General features: G+C 40.3%; 1 protein-coding gene across 3 annotated transcripts in view; it reads left to right on the top strand.

The window, feature by feature from the left end:
* The window catches only part of LOC146519221 (copine-9-like), a 205,727-nt gene that overhangs the window by 38,140 nt on the left and 144,754 nt on the right, over positions 1 to 22,833 (top strand). For all 3 annotated transcript variants that reach the window (XR_014874280.1, XR_014874281.1, XM_085161093.1), the window contains one exon: positions 6,810 to 6,913. Coding sequence is in view for 1 of the 3 variants with exons in the window: in XM_085161093.1 (XP_085017219.1) it covers positions 6,810 to 6,913 (104 nt within the window). In the remaining 2 variants the exon portion in view is untranslated. The remainder of the gene's footprint in view (positions 1 to 6,809; positions 6,914 to 22,833) is intronic.

The following is a 22,833-nucleotide window of genomic DNA, read 5'->3' as shown; positions in this document are numbered from 1 at the left end:
ATCAGTCCCACCCCTCCTTTCAGGTCCATTTTCCTATTAGTTTCTGGATCAGCTTCTTTATTTAGGATTTCACTGCTGCTGTATTTGGGGTGATGGCATTGTATTGCTAAGACCTGTTAAAGAAGTGTTTGCTTCATATTTACTGTCTATATATGAAGACAGTGACATGGAGCCCTGATCCTCTCAGTGTGCACAGTTACTGTGGAAAGTAGTGCGCTAACATGGCTAACTCTACTGTCACTGCATGTAATCTTTCAGTCATGTTAGCTTGTGAGCATATTGGTCCCTCTAGTATTAGCTAGCTGTGATTAAGCTAATGTATTTTTCACACATAAAGGTTGGAGGATCTAGCACTATTGGAACTACCAGCAAGCCCTGTTACATTTATACGTAGTGTTAGAACAATGGCAGCAACCTTACATTTAAAATTGAAACGCTGTCTGTAAATCCAGTCTCATCAACTTAACTTTATGATACTTGGGAGTTAAAAGAATGAAGATAATGACAACTGTCCCATCAAGACTAGAAAGGACACTATTGATTGAACAGTCAACTCGCTGTTGCAGCGCAATTTCAACATAAATAGAAAATTTTATGAAAGCAAAAGAAAAATATTAATCCTAGGGAAATGTAGAAAATGTAACATGATTATGATTATATATCATTTTATTATTTTCATAATAACATGCAGCATTTGTCTAAATGGACGAAACACTTATGTTGCACCAGCTTCTACAGTTGATTCCTCTTTAATACCGGATACCTCAGGAGTGCAGCTGTTCAATATGTTGAACAGTCTCTCATACACGAAGTCAGCAGCCTTGGTGCTACCCTTAAGCATCTCTGCTCTGCTCAACATATCTCTACTAACTAGTTATCTCTCCAGTACTTCAAAGGACTCCACTTGCTTTGACAGTAAATGTAACTGCTACTGACTGTTCACTTGTATAAGGTCTCGAAGGAGCACCCTATCTTCATTTATAGCACACATTACTGCTAGGAATTTAAGCCTACCTACTTACAGTTCAGGGCTCACAGAGCAATGGTGGTTTGCAAAGGTAGTTAGGGAGAAGCTGTCTGTCATACCCACATAAATTTAATTTAGATGCCCCAGTTTCATGCCAGGGTCCACACATGATGTGCCCATCGTGGGAGGTGGAAACTGGCGGGTTTCTCTCCAGTCACCCGTGACCATGTGTAGAACTACTGTAGGTGGGTGTGACGACCAGATGGTCCCCGTATTATGTGGATCTGTAGTTTTTCATATTTAAATTAAACAATAAGCTACAGAAATTCTGCAAATTCTGAAAACACTACTCTCAATTGGTGAGTGAGAGTAGATCAAATGCAGATGTTTATTCCTTTGAACAGGAAGAAAAGAATAATTTTAACTTTTGCAATAACGTCTGCCAAGAACTGCAAGGAGGAAGACAATCAAAAATAAGGAATAATAATTCATTTACATTTTTCCATAGTTTTTGAAGGTTTCAGGGAGTAAACGTTGCCTTTCTAATGCTGATTGGCTCTTTTTCTGGGAGATTGCTATGGTTTGTTGTCAAAGGAGCTTGCAAAGAAAAGCGTCTGGACTTCTTTAAGTTGCTTGAAGACGTTTCACCTCTCATCCGAGAAGCTTCTTCAGTTCTAAGGTCAAATGGTGGAGAGTCCCAGATTTAAGTCTGAATTAATATTTCTAATAAATGTTTATCTATCTATTTATCTTGGCTTTCCAATATTAAGTGCCTTGAGGCAAGTGTTGTAGTGATCTGATGCTATTTAAATAAAATTGAATTGAATGATCTTTTTCATTACGAAGGGCAAACTGTCATATTATACGAAGCATCTGTGAAGGTTTATTGCTTTGTGTTTGCACATAATTAACAAACCTGATAAATTCAACATGTTATTTTTTTTAAAACCTGGTGTCACATGACTGTACAAGTTCTGCAAGACCAGTGGACTGTAGTCTTGCTGCTTAAAAAAATACTCCCACTGCGTTATAAAAAAAGGTCTGTGACTCCAGACATAACTGGGGCGATTTAAATTTGGCCTGGACCAAACACACCCAGTGCATTAAGATTGCTTCCCTCAAAGTCTGGCATTTGTTCTCAAAGTTAACTGTATCAAACTAACCCAGCTTTTATGCTGAAGGTCAACAACCATGGCCTGAGGGACCTGTGCACTCAAAACTTATCATATTTTCAGTGTCCAAACCAACCAGAATTGCTTACATAGGTGCTGCACTGCACGTGGAAACAACCTTACAATGGAAAGCAGCTGAATTTTAATTACATTTTTTTTATTCGTGGAACTCTTTGATTGTAACTCTTGAATCATGGTTTGTGTAGTTTGAACATAGCGTGGCAAAGAGCCTCCAAACTACAAAAAGTAAAACACACCTAAAAATGGCTTCTCTTGTATATGTGCCCACAAACATTTGTTTAAAAAATTGCTAATCATATAACCTCAAAATGGATTGTTCTGTAATAAACTGTACTTATTGGATGATCTGATATCGTCGTGTTGGTGTTGTTCCCAGATCATCATGAAAATGTTGTTCCAGGTTCAACATTGCAAGTGACCAATCACATTATTGTGACGTTATTCTTTTGCACACCAACCCATTTGTGCATTTATGAAATCCCAATGTTGCAAGGACAATATCAATTCTGCTTAGCGTTTATTAAAGGGTTAGGGTCCGTTGATCGGCGGACAAAGGCGGTTTCTCGCAGCTTAAGTACAGTTTTTTGTTTTACGCCGGTTTTTCCCAAAGTCGCAAAAGTATGACATCACAACATTCTGATTGGTCACTTGCAATGTTGATCCTGGAACAACCTTTAGTATGATGATCTGGGAACAACACCAACACGAGGATATCAGATTAATACACTTTTACTAAGTGTATTAATGTTATCATGCATATAATTTTATGGATAACATATTAAATGGCCTGTATTTATATAGCGCTTTACTAGTCACTAAGGACCCCAAAGCACTTTACATATCCAGTCACCCATTCATTCACACACTGGTGATGGCAGCTACATTGTAGCCACAGCCACCCTGGGGCACACTGACAGAGGCGAGGCTGCCAGACACTGGCGCCACCGGGCCCTCTGACCACCACCAGTAGGCAACGGGTGACAAAGACCACAAACAAATTCATTAGGGAAAACGATATACAGCTAACAGTTGCTAATCACTGATTTCTAATAAGTAATAAATATAAAGTTCACATCTGTCCAAAGCGACAGCGTTCAAACTCATCAATGGAAGATTTCAGTGCCAAAGACTCACCAGAAGCTTTGCTTACAGTACACTTAACAGTACTTCCTAACTTTAAGAGGGTGTAGAAGTTTAGGTAAGTGGTCTTAAAAGTAAATGACAAACTGTACAAATATCTAGGTTACATTGCATCGTGTATATTCAGAAATTTCTTAAGAGAGTCGTCTTGTTTTTTAACTGTTCTATGAAAACACAGGTCATGGCACATGTCTGGCTGTAGGGATTCTGCTGGTCTACACCAGCAGCAGCTGTGTTGCAATTTGTCAGCACTTTAGTGACAGCTCACAGACAAACACGTCCATTTCCACGCTATTTTCTTTCACGGTAATAAAACCATTGCTAGTGGCAGATATTTTGACTTCTCACAGCAGGAAAAGGACTAGTGCTAAGACATCTAAGTGGAGTCCAGCTGTTACTTCTCTTAATTGTACCTTTTCAACATATCAAAGTGTCTTCTGTGAGAAAAGAAAATCGGCTTTCTCTTTTTGTTGCAGCTGTCCATCCTCTAATGCTAAGAATTTAAAATCTAAGAAATAAAATGCAACATAAAGTATATATATTTATTACTCACTGATGGAGATGTCAACTGAGATAACACTTCAAGTGGTAGCTGAGCACATGATATGGGGTCAAGATTTATCACAGGCATCGTTATACGAGTACAACACCCAGTGACACGTGTCCTGAAACGCTCCTCGACTGTGCAAAAAGACAACATTATATACAGTAAGTGAATATGTACAAGCAGGACATCATGTGGAGTAAGTGAGTGAATTATATACGTTAAGCAAATTTAAATAAAATAAAATGAAACAATCTGGAAATTTAAGTTGAAAAACTGAGAATACCATTTAACATCTCAAAGAAGGCGGCCAAGATAAGCGATAAAAATGGAAACAAATTTGACATCACTTTATATAAAATATATTCACAAGATCATTCGATATATATGCAAGTTTTATTCTTTAGATATATATATCTGGAAAAGTAGACGCTTTTGTAACCATTTGTAAAATATAGAGGTACTTGTGTTGTGTTATAATTTTTCTGGCCAGTGAGCTGTATGGTCTCCATGCTGCATGTCACTGCTGGATCAAAAACTTGTGATGCAAGAGTTAGATAAGACATCTACAAAGACACCCACACCCTCCTCACTCTGTCCCCATTTGAATCCAATGGGAATATGATGAAATATGTCCTATCCCGCCTTTTGATACATGTCGAGCCTCTTCCACTGAAGCTTGAGAGAATAGTTGGGACTATGCTTTATGGAGCAGTGCAACTGCAGCTTCCACTGCTGGGCGTCTTGGCAGCTGTCTGCAGTGTAGTAAAAGGAAGGTGGTAGGAAGTTTTTTGCTATCCATGACAGGAACCCACTCCTTCAGGTTCACCCCACCTCTACACTGCAGGGAGGAGGAGGTTGTCTCTGTCTCTAAAGTTGATGTGTAGACTTCACAGCATGTCAGTGCATTCATTTATTTCACATGTGCATGAATGACCTGGTTAACAAGTACAGGTGGCAATTAGGGGTGGGCGATATAAACGATATACGATAGAAACTATATAAATTTGGCCAACGACAGAGATTTTGACTATATCGCTCTATCACGATAGCGCATTTTTGATGATGTCATCAAGCTGCGCCTGTTTTGGTCGAAAGCATCGCAGCGGCTTGCGGCTAAAACCATTATCATATGCAAATTATGGCGGGCAGTCATAGCAAAGAGATGAAGCACTTTTGAAATATGGGGAAAGCCAAAAACTGTGCTTCCTCCACTTCCGTAACATTGATTCATTAATGTTGAATTCTCTCGCAGCTGTTCTGTTCTCATGTTGTTGCAGTATATTAATGACTAACCTTGTATTGTAGATGAATAATCTCAGTTGTTCTCCTGACTGAAGTTTGGCCCGTGTATAGCATCCTGCTATGCGATTGCATTTGTGAAACTGTAAAAACAGGTTCCCAAAGTGTGAGGTTCGCCCCCTAGGGGGGGCGCAGAGCCATTGCAGGGGAACCGCGGTATGTAAAAAAAAAAAAAAAAGAACCTTGCACACTGCTAGCATAATGGACAGGTTTATAACGAGGCTCCGACACAAACGCAAAGCAGGAGATGAAGCATCGCCAAATATGTTTCCACACCAACTTCATTCTAAGCCAAAGACTAGAAAATATGGTGAAGCAAATCTTCCCTTTGGCTTCACCTGCACAAGTGCCGAGGTAGGTCTCCCTGCAGGATTGGTTTTCCCTTAGTCGGGAGCAGCGCTGGGCTCCCTAAATCACGGACAAACAGGATTCCACATTCTTGATTTGTAGTTCACAAACACTTGTTGTAATGACTAACTACTCCTGACATTTTGGAGATGTTAGCTCTTTATACAGTAAAGTTACAGCGGGATACAAATAATATCAGGCTCATCCTGCCACGATTTGTTCCCCGGTTCAAATCACGGACAAACAGGATCCCACAGCTGTTTATGTTTTTAAACCTATTTTGCACAGCGAGGCATTTTTTGAAAAATCTATTGATAGCAATGTTGAATATTATTACACAGGGAAAAAAAAACAACTACACGCAAAATAATTACACCATAACGCCTCTGCCTTTGTAAATGAAGGGACAGTAACTGTAAAACCTGACAGTCAGATTAACAGTATTTTGTCTCTATCTGCCATTGTAGAAATTCTCATGTAAACAATAACGTGGCGCACAGCGTGATGTGAAAAAAGACACATGAACTCTGTATTCCTCGTCCACACGTAAACGCAAAAAAGGAGTTTTAAAGAATCTCAGTTTTCGGTGATTTGAAACGCTGTTTACGTGCAGACGAAAGGCCCAAACGCATAGAAACAGCTGCGTTTTCAAAACTACCCGTGTAGGTGTGGACATAGCGTAAAAGAGTTAGTAGTGTATTTTATTACTACATGTACTTTATTGCAGTTTACTTTTATGTGTTTAATTGTTTAATAAATGTTTGAGGTGTGAAATAAACCGCGATGGAGTTCTGCACTGCTGCATAGGTTTTTCTTTAATTTGCATTTCAAGTTATGAAATATGATTCATTAAACATGTTTGTGGTTGTTACAGTAAAAAATATACATTTTTTCTACAACATTTCTACAGACGTGAGGTTGTGCTGAAAAGAATGATATGAGCCCCTCTGGACCCCAGAGGATTAAGCATTTTATTTAAGTAATGCAACAGTTACTTTTCCTAGTAATTAGTTACTTATATAATATTGTAACTCAGTTGCTATCTCAGTTACTTTTTTGAAGAAGTAACTATAACTAATTACTTTTTCAAAGTAACTTGCCCAACACTGCCTGTGAGTTGATGCTGAAGCACAGTGTTCTCTTACAGGAAAAGCTAGCGAAACAGGCGCTGCAGCAGAAGCAACAGTGTTTTTCACTCTCTTTTTTCCACTTTGTTTACTGAAAGTGCTTTCTCTGTTACTAAACAAACAGATTGACTTGTCAGCTGTTGACTTTGTTGTCCTCAGTGTCTCTCTTGTCTGTGTCTTTCCTCTAGTTTGGGCGGACAGAAGTGATCGATAACACACTGAACCCTGACTTTGTCAGGAAGTTTGTCCTTGATTTCTTCTTTGAGGAAAAGCAGAACCTTCGCTTTGATGCGTAAGTAGAAATGTCTCTGTCTTTTCCTTCTACAATGCCACTGTCTGTTTTCCTTTGTTATCACAGGCACTGAATCAACCCTACTATTAGTTTGGCCTTCTGACTCATACCCACTAGATTTAGAAGCTCGCAGTCATTTAATGACTCATCAAATTGTTACGCGGCAGTGATTTGGCAGGGAAAAAAGTTTTACATGCCTTTGGGTGACAGCCTTCTTCACACTTTTGACAATTCTTATTAAAAGTTTTATTATCACTGTCTGAGTATTAACAAACAGTTAATAAAATAAATAAGATAAGATAACTCTTTATTGTCATTGCACAGTCATACATAGTACAGTAGTACAATGAAATTGGAAAACTGTCCTACGTCGGCACTACATATAACACAACACAACACGATATGACACATCACAACGCAACACAAACAACACAACACAGGATATTAACTTAGTAATAAAAAAAGAAGAAGTGTATGTGTATTGCACACTGTTATTATTGCACATTAATTATTATTGCACCTTGTTATAAATATAAATATTATTATTGTTATTGTTTTAAACATTGTAACCTCCCCCCTAAAAAAGTCCAGGGAGGTAGCCAATCAGGTCAGCTATTTGCATTGATCAGGGCTGTTGCCCTGTTGTAACAGCTGTCCTTGAGTCTATTTGTTCGGGACCTCAGCAGCCTGAACCTCCTGCCAGACGGCAGCAGCTTAATAAATACATACATACATACATATAATTGCATGCTTTACCTATACATATAGTGGATAATTATGTCCCTGATGTGTGATGTCTATGTTTACCATCTCAATTTATTATAACAGGCAGTTTTCTATTGTATTTTGAGATTTTGGTTCATTTTAGAAATCACTTTTATAGTGACATATACAAAAATGGAAATACTCAAAGATTTTGTAGTGGTGTACAGCTGCTACAAATGTTGTTTTTACATTTACATGCTGTTCTGGGTAAAATCAGATCTCTACCTGGTGTATCAGGTGCATTTTGGATCTATCGGTGTGGGTCAAATAGAGAATGGTGATTTATGGAATTGTTAAACTGTGAATCTGTACATGACATGCCTGTATGCATTTCTTCCACTGAGGCAGGGTATAGGGTACTCTCAATACTGTCTGTGTTCCCCTCACTTTTGCTGAGGTTCTCTTGGGGGAATCTTAAACAGTATAATAGTAACATAGCTGGTACTAATCCCAAAGTCAAGAAGAGAAGAGCTGCAGCCTACGTTGATGATCTCAACCTTACATAGCTATGAGATGTAAACATTGTTCAATGTAAACATTGGATACTATTACATAATATCCTGTTTTTCTCCACTATAATTAAGTCATAAAAGTCAAGTCATAATGTTTAAAAAGGACAACCAGTCTCTCGGGGCATCGAGCTTATGTCCTCCGATGTCCTTGGGCAAGATACTGACTGTCCCCAGTGCACTGGAGTGCAAATGTGTGCATAATAATTAGAAAGTGCTTAAGGACACAGAATAAAATTCTGTATGATTGCAAATAAAACTAAGATTAAGATGAATTTAATTTCATTTACTCAACTTGGACCTGCTACTCTTCTTTCTCTCTCTCTCTGCGTGTGACTAGTCGAATAGCTGACTAATTATCACTGTTATCAATAGTCTGCACCAGACTTAGTAGTCGTGTAGTCTATTAAAATTTTAATTGGTGCGTAATGCTGGTAACTTGAGTTCAAAATGCCTCAATGCCACCAGATGGTGCATCGTTGGTAAGAAATGCCATAAATGCATTAATCAAGGTTTCATCTGTTTGCTAAAACTATTGGACTGAGGTCACGGATACAAATGGCGGAAATTAGTTTTCTCTGAAAGGTGGAAGGATTATCCCTTAGGGATACAGCTCAGTCATTATCGACAGGCACAGAGTACAGGCATCCTCACTGGTGCATCAAACTCTTCATGCTTGAAACTTTCTTGGATGTCTGCTACTGTAATGGTTACCAGAGCTTGTTCAGGGAGGTTGCTGTGGTCTGCTCTTGGATCCACTAGCCACTGAGCATTGTTGTTATGGGCTGCATCCTTCTCCCATATGCTCTTTCGATATTTCTCTGTCCCCAGCCTTGGTGGGGCTCTTGTCGTATTGTCTCCCTGTCACTGAGTGTACACCTATCTGTCTGGTATACCTTTTCAGGTGGCTAGCTAAGGCTTTGAGTCTTTGCTTGGCAGTTTTCAAGGCCTCAGGTATGGCAGCTTGCTGTACCTCTTAGGGATCCCTGTCTTCATCACACCTTGGCTACCTTCCCTTCCTGTTGCCTTAATCTTGGCCTCTAGCCTCTTTCTCCAATTCTCCATGGCGGGTACTGCTCCTCGTGACTGAAGTATCAATTCTTTTTCCATGTGGGCACATTCACGCTTTGGATATTCATTGGAACAAGTCCAGAAGTGTTTGGATAATGGCCTCTGGTTGTGGCTGTCGTGAATCCTTGGTCTCTGGACAACACATTTATCCAGCTTCTATCCACTCCACTGCCCAGTGCTATACTCCTTACAGTTCATGCTGTAAATCCCCCTTTAGCCTGAACAGCAACATAACATGAGGCCCTTCCATGTTCCACCCCACTGTTCTGTAACTACTAGACTGATTCACTCCCCTTGTCTGCAAAGCTGCAACTGAGAGAGGTTTGCCTCCATGTTCCATTATTGTGAGTTTTGCTGAGTATGTTGCGACACGTTTTGTCACCAGGGCAGAACGATAATACAGCAGCGTATCCATCTGCTGGTTCTGATTACTTTTCTGTTCCCAGGAGGCTGTCACCTTCTGTTTGACTGCATTCTGTTTTCAGTGGAAGCTTTTGTGAAGATGCTGAGTAGAGGCCACCTTTCACACCATACCTCATGGTTTCACCTGGCATTTTTCTTTGATTTACTCTGATAAGAGTTCAATTTCAATTCAATTCAATTTTATTTATATAGCGCCAAATCACAACAAAAGTCACCTCAAGGCGCTTCATAGATACAGAGAAAAACCCAACAATCATATGACCCCCTATGAGCAAGCACTTTGGCGACAGTGGGAAGGAAAAACTCCCTTTTAACAGGAAGAAACCTCCAGCAGAACCAGGCTCAGGGAGGGGCGGGGCCATCTGCTGCGACCGGTTGGGGTGAGAGAAGGAAGACAGGATAAAGACATGCTGTGGAAGAGGCATACACTTCTGTAACTGACTAGCTGCTCTCCTGGTGCTGCCGCTCCTGACATGCTGTCTACACTCAAAACACTCAAAACACTCCTACAGAGTCTCCCTTCTTCATTTAGCAAGATTATAATAGGTATATGTGTAATTTGTGCAGTTTTTGATACTGTTGACCATAATATTATATTACAGAGATTAGAGCATACTGTAGGTATTAAAGTTTGAATCATTTCTAACACACTATAATTTGTTCATGTAAATGGGGAGTCTTCTTCACACACAGAGGTGAATTACGGAGTTCCACAAGGCTCTATGCTAGGACCAATTATGTTCACATTATGCATCCTTTCCCTAGGCTAGAGGTCAGCAACCCGTGAGCCACAGAGTAGGGTTAACCATGACTATTAGTACATATACTATATATATTGATTTGTCATCTCCCAATTACACCTGCCACCTGCCCATCTGTCTCCCTTGGCAGGAGGAGCTTCAACAACGTTTGATGTTAAAGGTTGACGATCCCTGCCCGACGGAGTACCATTAGAAGGAATATCATATATTTTCACGGCTTTGCAGATGATACCCAGCTTTTTATATACATAAATCCAAACAACACAAACCAATTAGTTAAACAGCAGTAATGTCTCAAATGTTTCAAAGACATAAAGTCTAGTTGGTCTAATTTTCTGCTTCTAAATTCAGATAAGCTGAGGTTAGCATCTAATTACAACAAATTTCTAAAGATCTTGTGTCTAACCAGATGCTTACGCTGGATTGCATTTTCTTGACCTCCAGTAACAATATAAGTCACTTTTGACCATTTTTGAAATGTCCTTCAATGCAAATATTAAACAAATAGGTAGGATTGCTTTCCTTCATTGGCACAGCATCTCTAAAATTAGAACCATCCTGTCTCACGGTGATACTGAAAAGTAAATTCATGTATTTATTACTTCTAGGCTGAGCTACAATAATTCATTATTATCAGGATGTCCTAAAAAAATCCCTGAAAAGCCGTGAGTTGATCCAAAATGCTGCAGCGAGAGTCATGACAGACACATGGCCTAGACCAGGGTCAACAACCTTTAACACCCAAAGAGCCATTTGGACCCAGTTTCCATGGAAAAGAAAACACTGGGAGCCGCAAATACTTTTTGGCATCTAAAATGAAGATAACACTGTTATTGTTTTTTACCTTTATGCTTTGTATAAACAACTAAATTGTGTTGCTTATGAAATCCATGAAGTGCTACAGAGAAAATTAAATGTTCTTTATATAATGAACACATTTTGAACTCTGAATAAAACAAAAAGGAGATACACCCAGTTGAAGGTCACTTTTAAATGACGCTGAAGCTGAACTTAAATTATTCTTATAGCAAACAAAAACTGTAGTGAGCTGTCAAGCTTATATCACCTTTGGAATTTCGCAGCCTGTTGCGGAGCCTTGACCTGAATTTTAAAAATATTTGGAAAAAAGTACTATGCTGCTAAAAAAAAGGATAAATAAATATCTGCAAAATATCTGAATAAATATTTATTTTACATGGTTAATGTGTGTGGCGGGGCGTGGTCTGCCGCTGTAGGGGAGGCGGACGCACCTGAGCGGCATCCGCAATCACGCCTCGCCGCCTTAAAGTCTGTGCTCTCTCTGCTGTTGTGTTGGTGTGTGTCGGGCTGTGAGCTGAAAAGCTACAGCCGGCTGTGTGCGTACAGCAACTGTGCGTGAAAAGTGGTCAGTAAAGAGATGCTGAAAAACGTGTTCACGGAAACACTGTCGGGTCTGCCGTGATATGTTTACAATAAGACATATCACGGCACGAACCTCTGCGCACAGCGTCTGCAGACAGCCCGTTCTCACTCCCGAGGCGTAACATGCCGACGTTTTGTCACGTCCCGCGGCGTTCCTGAGGAACGCAAAAGGAGACCTTCGGTGTTCTTATGGTACGCGGTGGGTTATGGCTGAAATCCAGTGCAATGACGCTCCCGCGGTAATAGACGTTCCAGCCCTGTATTCCAGCCCTAAACCTAACCTTATCCCTAGCCCTAACCATAACCTTTTTCCTGAGCTTAACCAAGACTTTAATGACGTTAAATAGCGTGTGTTTGAAGAAAAAGAGCGAACATGTGTAGATTGAGTCCATACGGTTCTCATTTTTCCTCATTTTTCCGTGGTCGTCATTTAGGAACGTGGTGGGTAGCCAGAAACGTAATATGTTGACGATTTGTCACCAAGCGTAAAATGTTACGCTTTGGGAGTGAGAACGTGTTGCTGCAGATCGAGGCTGTACGGAGTCACTTCATCTTTACGCAGGACTGTAAGCTGTCATCTGTGAGGCGTGAGCGCTGTTTGTTTTTAACATAGTTCATGGTGGAGAACAGCTGCTCACATAATGTGGATCTGAAGATCCATACTTGGTCTGCCTGGGGTTGAAAGTCTCCATAAATTCAGGGCATTTCGGCGGGTGTGGTTTATGCGAGTGTGACGCTTATTTTCATTTTATTTTTAGATTTCAATATCACAATAATCTTCCAATTTAGAACCACAAGTTAAAAATAACGAACACAAATAAAATACATTTAAGTTAAATACTTATAATTGTTTTTCCAAACCACGCGGAGCCGCAGTATAAGGACTAAAGAGCCGCATGCACCCCTGGCCTAGACAGAGAGAGCATACTTCCAACTTCACGCCCATCTTTTCTTAAAGACCTAATACTGATCACCTGAATAGGGCACTTTATTCTCAATAATGAGGGGCAGAGCTTCCAGTCCCCTCTCCTGTGAAAACAGCTCCTAATTTGGATTCGGGAGCCAGACACTATCTTTACTTTTAAGATTAGGTTAAAAATGTCCTTTTTTTTGCTTAAACATATAGTTAGGGCTGGATAAGGTGACCCTAAATCCTCCCTTAGTGATGCTGCAATAGACCTTGGCTGCTGGGTGCTTCCCATGATACAGTGTTTCTTCTTCACTGACCTTTTGTCGCTCACTATGTGTTTATACACCACTTTGCATTTAACCAGAAGTTGTTATTCATCTCTGGCTGTCTTCCACATTTCATCTTGGCCCTGTCTTCCTCCCCTCACCCCTGCCTACCCCTGCCCGAGCCTGGTTCTGCTGGAGGTTTCTTCCTGTTTAAAGGGAGTTTTTCTCTCCGACTGTCACCAAAGTGCTTGCTCGTAAGGAGGCCATTTGAGTGTTGGGGTTTTCTGCTTTCTCTGTAGTATTGTAATTATTACCTTACAATATAAACACCTTGAGACAACCGTTGTGATTTCACACTGTATAAAAAAACTGAATTGTACAGAATTGAATTGAATTATTAGAAATCTAAAACAGTGTTGGAAATTTGTTATTCATTGAACAAAAAATAAGCAACAAAGCCTTAGCTTTTTGGGTCATTGGGAGGCTGTGAAAGTAAGCACCTGTCTAGTCTGTGTTACGAAATCAGTTTCACCCCGGTTCTTTTTATTCCTCGAGGCATCCAGAGACGGCACCGGACTCAGTAGTCATTTTCACAAAAACCTTTATTCATCTTTATTCATCTTCAGTTAAACATGCATCTTCTAGAAGGGGAGACGTGCAAGGCTGGTGTCCCTCTGCAGATCTTCACTCCTTTGTTTGTTACAGTCAGCTTTATAGAAGCGACCCCATCATAAAACCCCCACGGTGTGCTGCAAACTCTGTGTCTGTGTGTGTATGCACGAGCACGTGAGTGACTGTGTGCGCGTACCTGTGTGTATGTGTGAGTGCACGTGAGTGAGTGTGCATGTGGGTGTGTGAGTGTAACAGTCAAAGCACTGTGTGTGTGTCGGTATACGTGACTTCCTGCCGGTCATAAAAGTAATCTCCTCCCCCAAGCTACACCAAATTCCTTTAGACAACATACAAACCAGAGTTAACATATTACCAACACTGAGACCCCCACTCTGCATCCACTGGGCCGTTGGCCTCTTATTGTCTTACATTTACATTTACAGATAAGCATGTGGAGAGTCTCCTGCAAACCTGCTTCTAAGTTATAACAATTATGAGTTTTTATTAAAGGTACAAGCATCAGCCTCAGCAACCCTCAACTGTAGCTTCCTGTCTCCTTTTATGACAGCAGACCCCCAGTGTCCATAACTTCCTTTCCCTGTACACAATTACACACACTCTCAGGCTACAGCTAAGCCAAACTGAAACACAGACAAATCCTTCCCTATTCCTCTCATCTACTGCTGGACCCTCTCATCTAAGCAAATTTAACACATTGTATTCTAATATTTTCTTGTACTCACAAATTGTTGGACAGGTTTTCAGTATATGTCTTTGGACTGCGTGCGATCCTGTCCATTGACATATAGGACATTATTTACATCCATACACCTTCCTTTACACTGCATCTACTTTGTGCTACAGTTCTTTACATTTTCTTTCCAATTCATTACCCAGAAATGATCAACATGCACTTTATAATCTGGTTTCTTAATCACTATAATCTTCTAGCAACAACAAACTAAAAATTTGAAATGCAAATTTATGCAAGGCTTTTAAAAATGTGAGAACTATCCACTGGTGTCTGGATCCTGAGATCCCCTCCTGCATGGCTTTAGTCAGGGTTACAGGTGGACATCTTCTGCCCCGAAGATGTCTTTGTACTTTGAAGAAGGTACTTCTGACTTTTGCTGGAAACTCCTGCCAAGTAACTGAATTTGTCCTCTCACAGTGGATCCAGTCAGTTTCTTGTGTCACGCAAGCAGATGCCAGAAGAAAATAAGCAAAACAAATGAAAACAATATGCAAATGTCAGAAAATGACCAATAAACTGATCTACATGTTTTGCAGTGACATTAGGTGGGAAGGGTAGTTGTGCGGGAAAAGTTAATAAATAAGGTAAATTGAAGTTGTGCAGTGTGTTAAGTTAATTCCTTTTCTGTGTTAGAAATAATTCAGAAATGAATTTCAGTGTTATTCTCCCTACATAAACCTTTTCAGTTTAAAGCTTCCTCCTATGGGACTGCAGCCACCCCACTTAGTGAGGAGTCTTAATCTCTTCACAAGGTTAACCGTTAATGTTGAAATATTAAGTCATGCAAATTATAACTCATCCACTCTTACTCTGTTTAATGCCTGACTAAGTGTCATGCATCATAGGTTTTAGTGTGCTGTACATAGTTACCATAATCCCCATACTTCAAAGAGGCCAAGAAATTATTTGTAGCTTCACTTCAGTAAAGAGGACTCAGCTTTACAAAGAATTTGTTTTCCAAATGTACATTTAAAATTATTTTCATTGCAATGAACATTGTCCCTGACCTGCAGAGTGCTACCAAGTGTTCATAACATAGAAATAGAAAAAAAAATAGAAAAAAGATATTTGAATAATAATAAACATGAAAACATTTTTGTCACTTAAAATCACTTAAAAAATACCAAGCAAACAGACAAAAAGATATGTGGTACAATGTGCAGGTACTCAAACGGAGCACTAATGAAACAAAAATGTCTGCAATCTAGGAAAAGAATGAAATAAAATGAATGAAGAATAAAATGTAGTAATGTTTCCAACTAGGGCTGCCACAATTAGTCGACTATCACGATTACGTCGACTATCAAAATCGTTGACGAGTAATTTAATAGTCGACGCGTCGTTTGAAGCTTTGTAAGATCACAAAAGACGCAGGAATAAGTAGTAGGATTTAAGAGTGTAATAACGGACTGAAACAGAAGATGGCAGCACTGCATGTACAAGGATGCCAGCTGCCGTTAAACCCCGAAGAAGAAGAAGAAGCTGTGTCCCAGAATTCATAGCGCAGCCCTGCTCAGTTTCCAACAATGACGGCAGCTAGTTAGTTTTAATATTACTCTTATTATTCTTTCTGGGTCACAAAATAAACGTTTAACATATTTTCAGGCGAGAATGTAGCTGTGTAAACCTCAAATATCTGCTCAGTTTATCAAGACACCACATATTTTCAAAAGCGCTCCGACGTTTTCGGAGACGTCTGTTACCCACTAGCTCGATAGTTAGGGTGTTTTGTTCAGCTCCAGCCTTGAGGCCACAGCTGGCGCCGAAGGGGTCTCCGCATGAAGTGATGATGGTTTTTACTTTAGTGCGAACAACTCATATGAATTTCAAAGCTGTTCTAACAGTCCAACACTGGTCTCTCAATCTCCTGTTGGAGAGCCGTGAGCTTTCTATGATGTTATCCAAACTTACGTTCCGTGATGTTGTCATTCTTTTTGCTCAAAGAGCAGGTTCTGAGAACTCATGACCGCAGTGCACTTCCCCAAGATGTGATCGAATTTGCGCTCAAAGGTGTTATTCGAGCTAGCCCCTCCAGATGTAATCCAGTTTTTCACTCAGAGGTCTTGTTCTGAGTATTCACGGCAGCCGTGCGTTCTCCAAGATCTTCTCCGTGCTGCACTTAATGAGCCCATTTTGAGAAACTCATGCCTCGTCCCATCATTTCAATCCCAGCGGGCAGCCTTGTGGGGGTTTGAACAGCCGGTTCCGCTTCCTTAATTCTTTGATAAGTCAGGGCCAAACCAGCTCCGATCAGCAAGAACCCTGTTATCATGGTTCCGAATAGGTAGATATCTTCAGCAGTCAGGCTCACCCGAGCCCAGACTTCTCATTGAGAAAGGGTGTCAATTGCATTCAGAGACCAGTTGATCAAATTCATAATTCCTCTTTTAGGTTTTAGAGAACAGACTGTGAGAGAGTGTTCCAGAGAAAGGTAAGTAAAAACACAAGACAAGACAAGGACATAAGAAGCTAAGCAGGGAAGATAAGGGCAGGAGAGGAGAAAAGTGCGACCGCCTTCGCTGAGAGCCAAAAGAGACATGACAAGAATGTCATGTCTCTTGAATGACATTCTTGTCATTCTTCCATGACAAGAATGGAATTTGAATGAAAACACCGGAAGTTGAAAGAAAACAACAAAATTTGAATGAAAAACAACAGAATTTGAATGAAAAACAACAGAATTTGAAAGAAAACAACAACATTCGAATGACAAGAACGGAATTTGAATGAAAACAACAAAATTTGAATGAAAAGAACAGAATTAGAATGACAAGAACGGAATTTGAAACGTTTAACATATTTTCAGGCGAGAATGTAGATGTGTAAACTTCAAATATCTGCTCAGTTTATCAAGACACCACATATTTTCAAAAGCGCTCCGACATTTTCGGAGACGTCTGTTAGCCACTAGCTCGATAGCTAGCCGGGGGCTAGGCTCACTAGAGCCGTGAGAACACCGGACTCCCGGCAAGTCGTTTTCAAACCCACCGCCCTCTTTCGCTACTCAGGTTAAACATGATATATAAGTCACTTAGATAACTTAAACATGTTATTGTTTGACTTTTTTCAGTATTTTATTTGTTCCTGAGTAAATCGGTTTGGCTGAGATTAAAGTTATAGTTTTTACACAGCTGAATAAACGTCAAGCAGACAGCTGATTATCAGAAGTGTGAGATGCTTGAGAATTTACTCCGGTGTCCTGTTATATTTTAGATAGCAAGGAGTTTATTAAACTTCACTGAAACAACCTGCAGATTTCATTAAAATTTAATAAACTATCATCTTGTCTTTATTTTTAGTTAGCGCATACCTTAAACACTTAAAGCTGTAAGCTAATGATAGTTATATAAGAGCAGATGCTGCTGGTGCAATAAGCTGTACGTTGTACGTCCAATGGATGATGATCTGATTAGTTGACTAATCGCAAAAATAATCGGTGACTAATCGACTATCAAAATAATCGTTTGTGGCAGCCCTATTTCCAACAATATAAGTAGATGCAGAGAGTCTCATAAACCATGTAGCACTGTCAATTATGGTTTTGTTAATGAACCTACGAGTAATAAGTCTCAGTGGTGATGAGTCTATCCAAGGCTCAAAGTGTGATTTTGCATGCGGGGAAACCCTAAATATTGGTGTAGTGGGGGAGGTGGAGGAAATGTGTCATTTAGAAATAAGTCACATAAGAATTTATATTATGAGTTCATGCTGTTTTCTTTGTGTAATGGGTGTGGTCAGATGTGCTGTAGTTTGAGGTTTACTGCTCTTTGTGGACTTAGTCAACAACAATCAACTCTATATAAGCAGATGTCACATCCTTTCAACCCCTAAACAGAATAATGCTACTGTAGTATAAAGGTGGAATTGGGGGCGTGTTAATAAAGAACATCAGCTTAATTCAAATTGATCACTTCTACCAAAGTACTTCTAGAAACAAGCCCTCTCACTCAGCAGTCAAATGAATATTGGTACTTTTTTTATTTATCATTTCAGTGGTCAGTGGGACATAGAAACTGCACAGTCAACTTTGATTTAAAAACGTTTTTACTTTTATGGGGTTGTGGATGTTATGTAAATGTTTCATAAATTTTAATTCAGAATTCTGAATTGAAATTCAGAAAGACACTGGATTGCCATTCGGATTTGAGAAGTGTAGTTGGATGGTAACAAAAAAGGGGAAGGTAGTCAGAACTGAGGGGATTGAAATACCAGAAGGCAACATTGCAGACATTGAGGACAGCTAAAAGTACCTGGGAATCCCACAAGGAAATAAGAACCACGAAGAGGCTGTAAGGAAAGCTGCAACCACCAGGTACCTGCAGAGGGTCAGGCAAGTCCTTTAGAAGTCAGCTGAACGGTAAGAACAAGATCCGGGCTATCAACACCTACGCCCTGCCTGTGGTACCCTGCTGGGGTAATAGGCTGGCCAAAGGAGGAGATAGAAACCACTGACATCAAGACAAGAAAGCTCCTGACCATGCAGGGTTTCACCCCAAGTCCAGCACCCTGACGCTGTACGCTAGCAGAAGGAAGGAGGCCGGAGACTGGTGAGTGTCAGCACCACAGTTCAGGATGAGGCAGCGAACATCCACGAGTACATCAGCAAGATGGCCCCAACCAACCGCGTGCTCAGTGAATACTTCAGACAGCAGAAACCCAAGATAGAGGAGGAAGAGGAGGAACAATCATGGAAGGACAGGCCCCTGCACAAGTATGGACTACCGGCAACCAGTGGCTGAAATAATCCTAGCATCACAGTGTAACAACCCTTATCATTGTGGTATAGCACCGCTAGGGGGTGTTGCCCTACTATTGTAGTAGTTGGGTTGGGGGGAGTCTCCTAGTGTGTGTGTGTATGTCATGTGTCTGTCCCGAGAGAGACCTCACCATTGTAATGGGCTGGCATCGGCGCCTGTCCATCCCTGCACATGTATGTACGAACGGAGTAGAGCTGTGGAGACCTGGCTTGTATGGTCTTATGTTGCTAACGTCAAATAAAGGTCTGTTGTTCAATTTAACTGACTGGCCTCGAGTTATCCGGCTAACCTCCACACCACGCTAGCCGCTCTTTCCTCGCCAGAGTGCCGTTACAACAGGAGCAAGCTCTGAGCGTAAGATCCATAGAGGCTGGGGTCTATCACACCAGGCAATATTAACCAGGCAAGAGCCCAGGTGCAGGCTGTGCTGACACAATCCAGCACATAACAGCAGGGCGCATGGTTAGCAGGCATACATGGAACGTCATAACCAAGTGGCTTTGTGGAGTATGGTCCGCAAGTCCCGAGGCCAAAATGGGAGACGCCCCCCAGGGTGGTGGGGAATGACTAAGCTGAGGTCCTGTGGGACTTTCAGATACAAACGGACAAAATGCTGGTGGTTAACCAACCGGACATAGCAGTGGACGACAAGCAGAGGAAGACGGCCGAAGTGATAGATGTAGCGATACGTCTGTAACAAAATAAAAATGCAGACAATAGTGTACACATTAGTTTTTGACTGCTAGTGAAAATTGTTTTCTTTACAAATAACTCTCTCACTGGACTAACCCAGCCAATCCCTCCATGTTTGTGCTCTCTGCTCATATTTCCCTCAAATTATTATTTTTCTTCTTAAAGAACTTTTTAAGTGGCCACAAGTGGCCCCCGGGCCGCGAGTTTGAGACCGCTGATATCGGGTCATGAGACGGAATTCCAATAAAAGCGAGCATCTCAGCGGAGAGCAATCAATTATTAAACTCACACCTCTCCATGCAAGTTATTTTTAGTCTCCTGAATCACAAGAGATAGATGTGGACGAAAGTGATCTCCCATCCGAACAGTATATCTAGTTCTTAACCTGCATTTCACTCTGTGATGTTTTGCATATACCACATTTATTTGATAGGTCCGGTTAACAAATTTGAACAATAACATTATATAATAGGGATTATTGTCATCAAACAGCAACTATCATTTAAACTGAAGTACAGATACTCGTGTTAAAATTGTCTAGAAAAAAGAGTAAAATCCACCCATTCATGAAAGTGTTGTTTTTTTTTTCTGCCTAAGCACTTAACATTCACATACTGACTGACTGCATCGAGAGTCACACAGGTTTGATATGTTGCCCAGCATACAGAAAATCTTTGATTAACAGAAGAGTTTTAATGAGTTTAATCAATTCCAGGAGAGGGACGTTGATAGTTCTACAGTCTCTACCAATCTGTACTTAATAACTTTCATTTGGTTCAAACAGTTGACAACATGTGTGGCTTTCAGTTCTCAGACTGGCTTGTAAAGACAGCAGATCAGGATCAGTGGCATGCACTACCAGTCAAAAGTGAATGGGTGGATTTGTCCAAACTTTTGACTGGTGCTGTACAAACACAGTGGCAATAACCACAACATGATCAGAATGTGACCAAATACTATTAGTGATTGTGGTTTTTATGTGCAGATACAGTATGCTTTAGTGGTGAATAAACTGTAATGCAACATGTTTTACCATCAAAAATAGGCTCTGCACAGACACATTCAGTGCTGTTTGTGTGTGAATGTGTGTGTGAATGTGTGAATGACTGAATGTAGTGTAAAGCGCTATACAAATGCAGGCCATTTACCATTTACCGTGTTTGGTCACAGTGTTACATAGGTGAGAGAGGAATATAAGGGCCACAGTGAGATGAAAGGAGCCATCAAAGGCTTTCGTTTTAATTTGTGATGAATGCACAACATGCAATCAAGGTAAACCGTTTTAACATCTAGCTGCTCGTGTCCCTTAACTGACACACCTAGTGAGTCACCAAGCTTCCAGCCCCCAAGCTAATCCATAAAGACGAGTATAAGTCACATGGCCTCTATATATGGCCTTTGCCTAGGAGGACACAAGCAGTCGTAGCTATATTTAGCAACACAGCTCCTTCAACACCTCTTAGAACTGATATAAAGGGTAGGAGTTGACATAAGTAACTTAGATACACCACTGAAGAAGAGAGAAACTACATGCCTCAGCAACTAAACTTATGAAAAAACCCACTGGCCAGTGCAGTAAACAAACACCAGCTCAATTCTTAACAGCATAAGGTACTATCAAAGTGAGCACACAGGTGCTGCAATCACTGGTTATTATAGAAATAGGTAATTAGAGCTGGTGCACATTTTGTTGCTGCACCCTAAAGGAATGAATCAGCTGTTACTTAATGTTGCATATGCTGGGGTGTAATTCGTTTTTTCCACTTGTACAAAGCTCTCTTTCATTCAGGGCTTAAATGGACTGATACTTTTATAGCACTCTTCTGCTCTAAGAGTAGAAGAGTACAAGAACTGTTTTTCAGCACCTTGTCTAACATCGTCACACACACTCATCAGGAACAACTTGAGTAGCTGGGGGATGACCCACTCTGCTTCCTGAGCCACAGTTGCCTTGTTGAAAATCCAAACTGTGGATCAAAGGAAATACAATCAGTCTGAACCGGTGTTAAAATCACACAAAGAATAATGAGAATTCACATCTAATGAAGCATGATTTGACAGGTAGCAATTTGTGGCTCACTCTCACGAAACATTTAACATGTCATTAATGATGAATGAGTCTCCACTTCAAAGTAATTTAAATGCACACTACAGACTTAAACTTCCTCTATAAGTTACATCAAACTTGGTAGCATATGTAAATATAAAAAAGTCCTTAAATGTCTTTCACCAGTGCCAGTTGTGTCCATAGGTGTGTCTCAGACACTGAGCACGGCTGTTGAAGGTAAATGTGCGGAGGTTAATTCACCTAACAGAACCAAATACCTTCAATTTACAAAACAGATCATGTTTTTCACAAATATGTGAAATATATTCAACATGTAAGCACAAAATAGGGCACAAAGAAAAGATGTTTCATCAGCCAGCAATGCAAAGATTTAACTTTGCAGTGGTAAATGGGCTCGTCCTCATATAGTGCTTTTCTACTCTATCAGAGCTTAAACAACTTGCCCAATTTACCTATTCACATAAGTACTTTTTTTCTATGCATGCAGACTGGAGCAGCCAGTGATCAAACCACCAACCTTCCCATTAATAGATGACCTGCACTATGGCCTGAGCTACAGCCACCTGGTGGCATTATAGTGGCATTTCAGCAAACTACTTAAACTAAAGTGAATTCTAACAAGCGGACAATTCTGTGTAATATTATTCAATAATAATTAATGAACTATATCAACAATACCTAATGCAGGTGATATGTTTTTTCCCAGTATAACTGGTGACTACTGGACAATGTATTAGAGAAAGTCAAGATAAACTATAAATATTATTGTTGCATTATTTTTTCCTAGATAACTACCAGATTTATACCCATGATGTACCGTTTGTATAATTCAATTTAACCTATGTAAGTGGCCGATGCCATTGCTAGCATTCGTGTGTGGTGTCCTCGTGGACACCACACACCCAGTGTGTTTCATGACTGAAACAAATA

This window comes from Neolamprologus multifasciatus, chromosome 5 (genome assembly GCF_963576455.1).
Source record: "Neolamprologus multifasciatus chromosome 5, fNeoMul1.2, whole genome shotgun sequence".
Lineage (NCBI taxonomy): Eukaryota > Metazoa > Chordata > Actinopteri > Cichliformes > Cichlidae > Neolamprologus > Neolamprologus multifasciatus.
The sequence above is the reverse complement of the archived record's forward strand: the minus strand, read 5'-3'. Positions and strand labels throughout refer to the sequence as shown.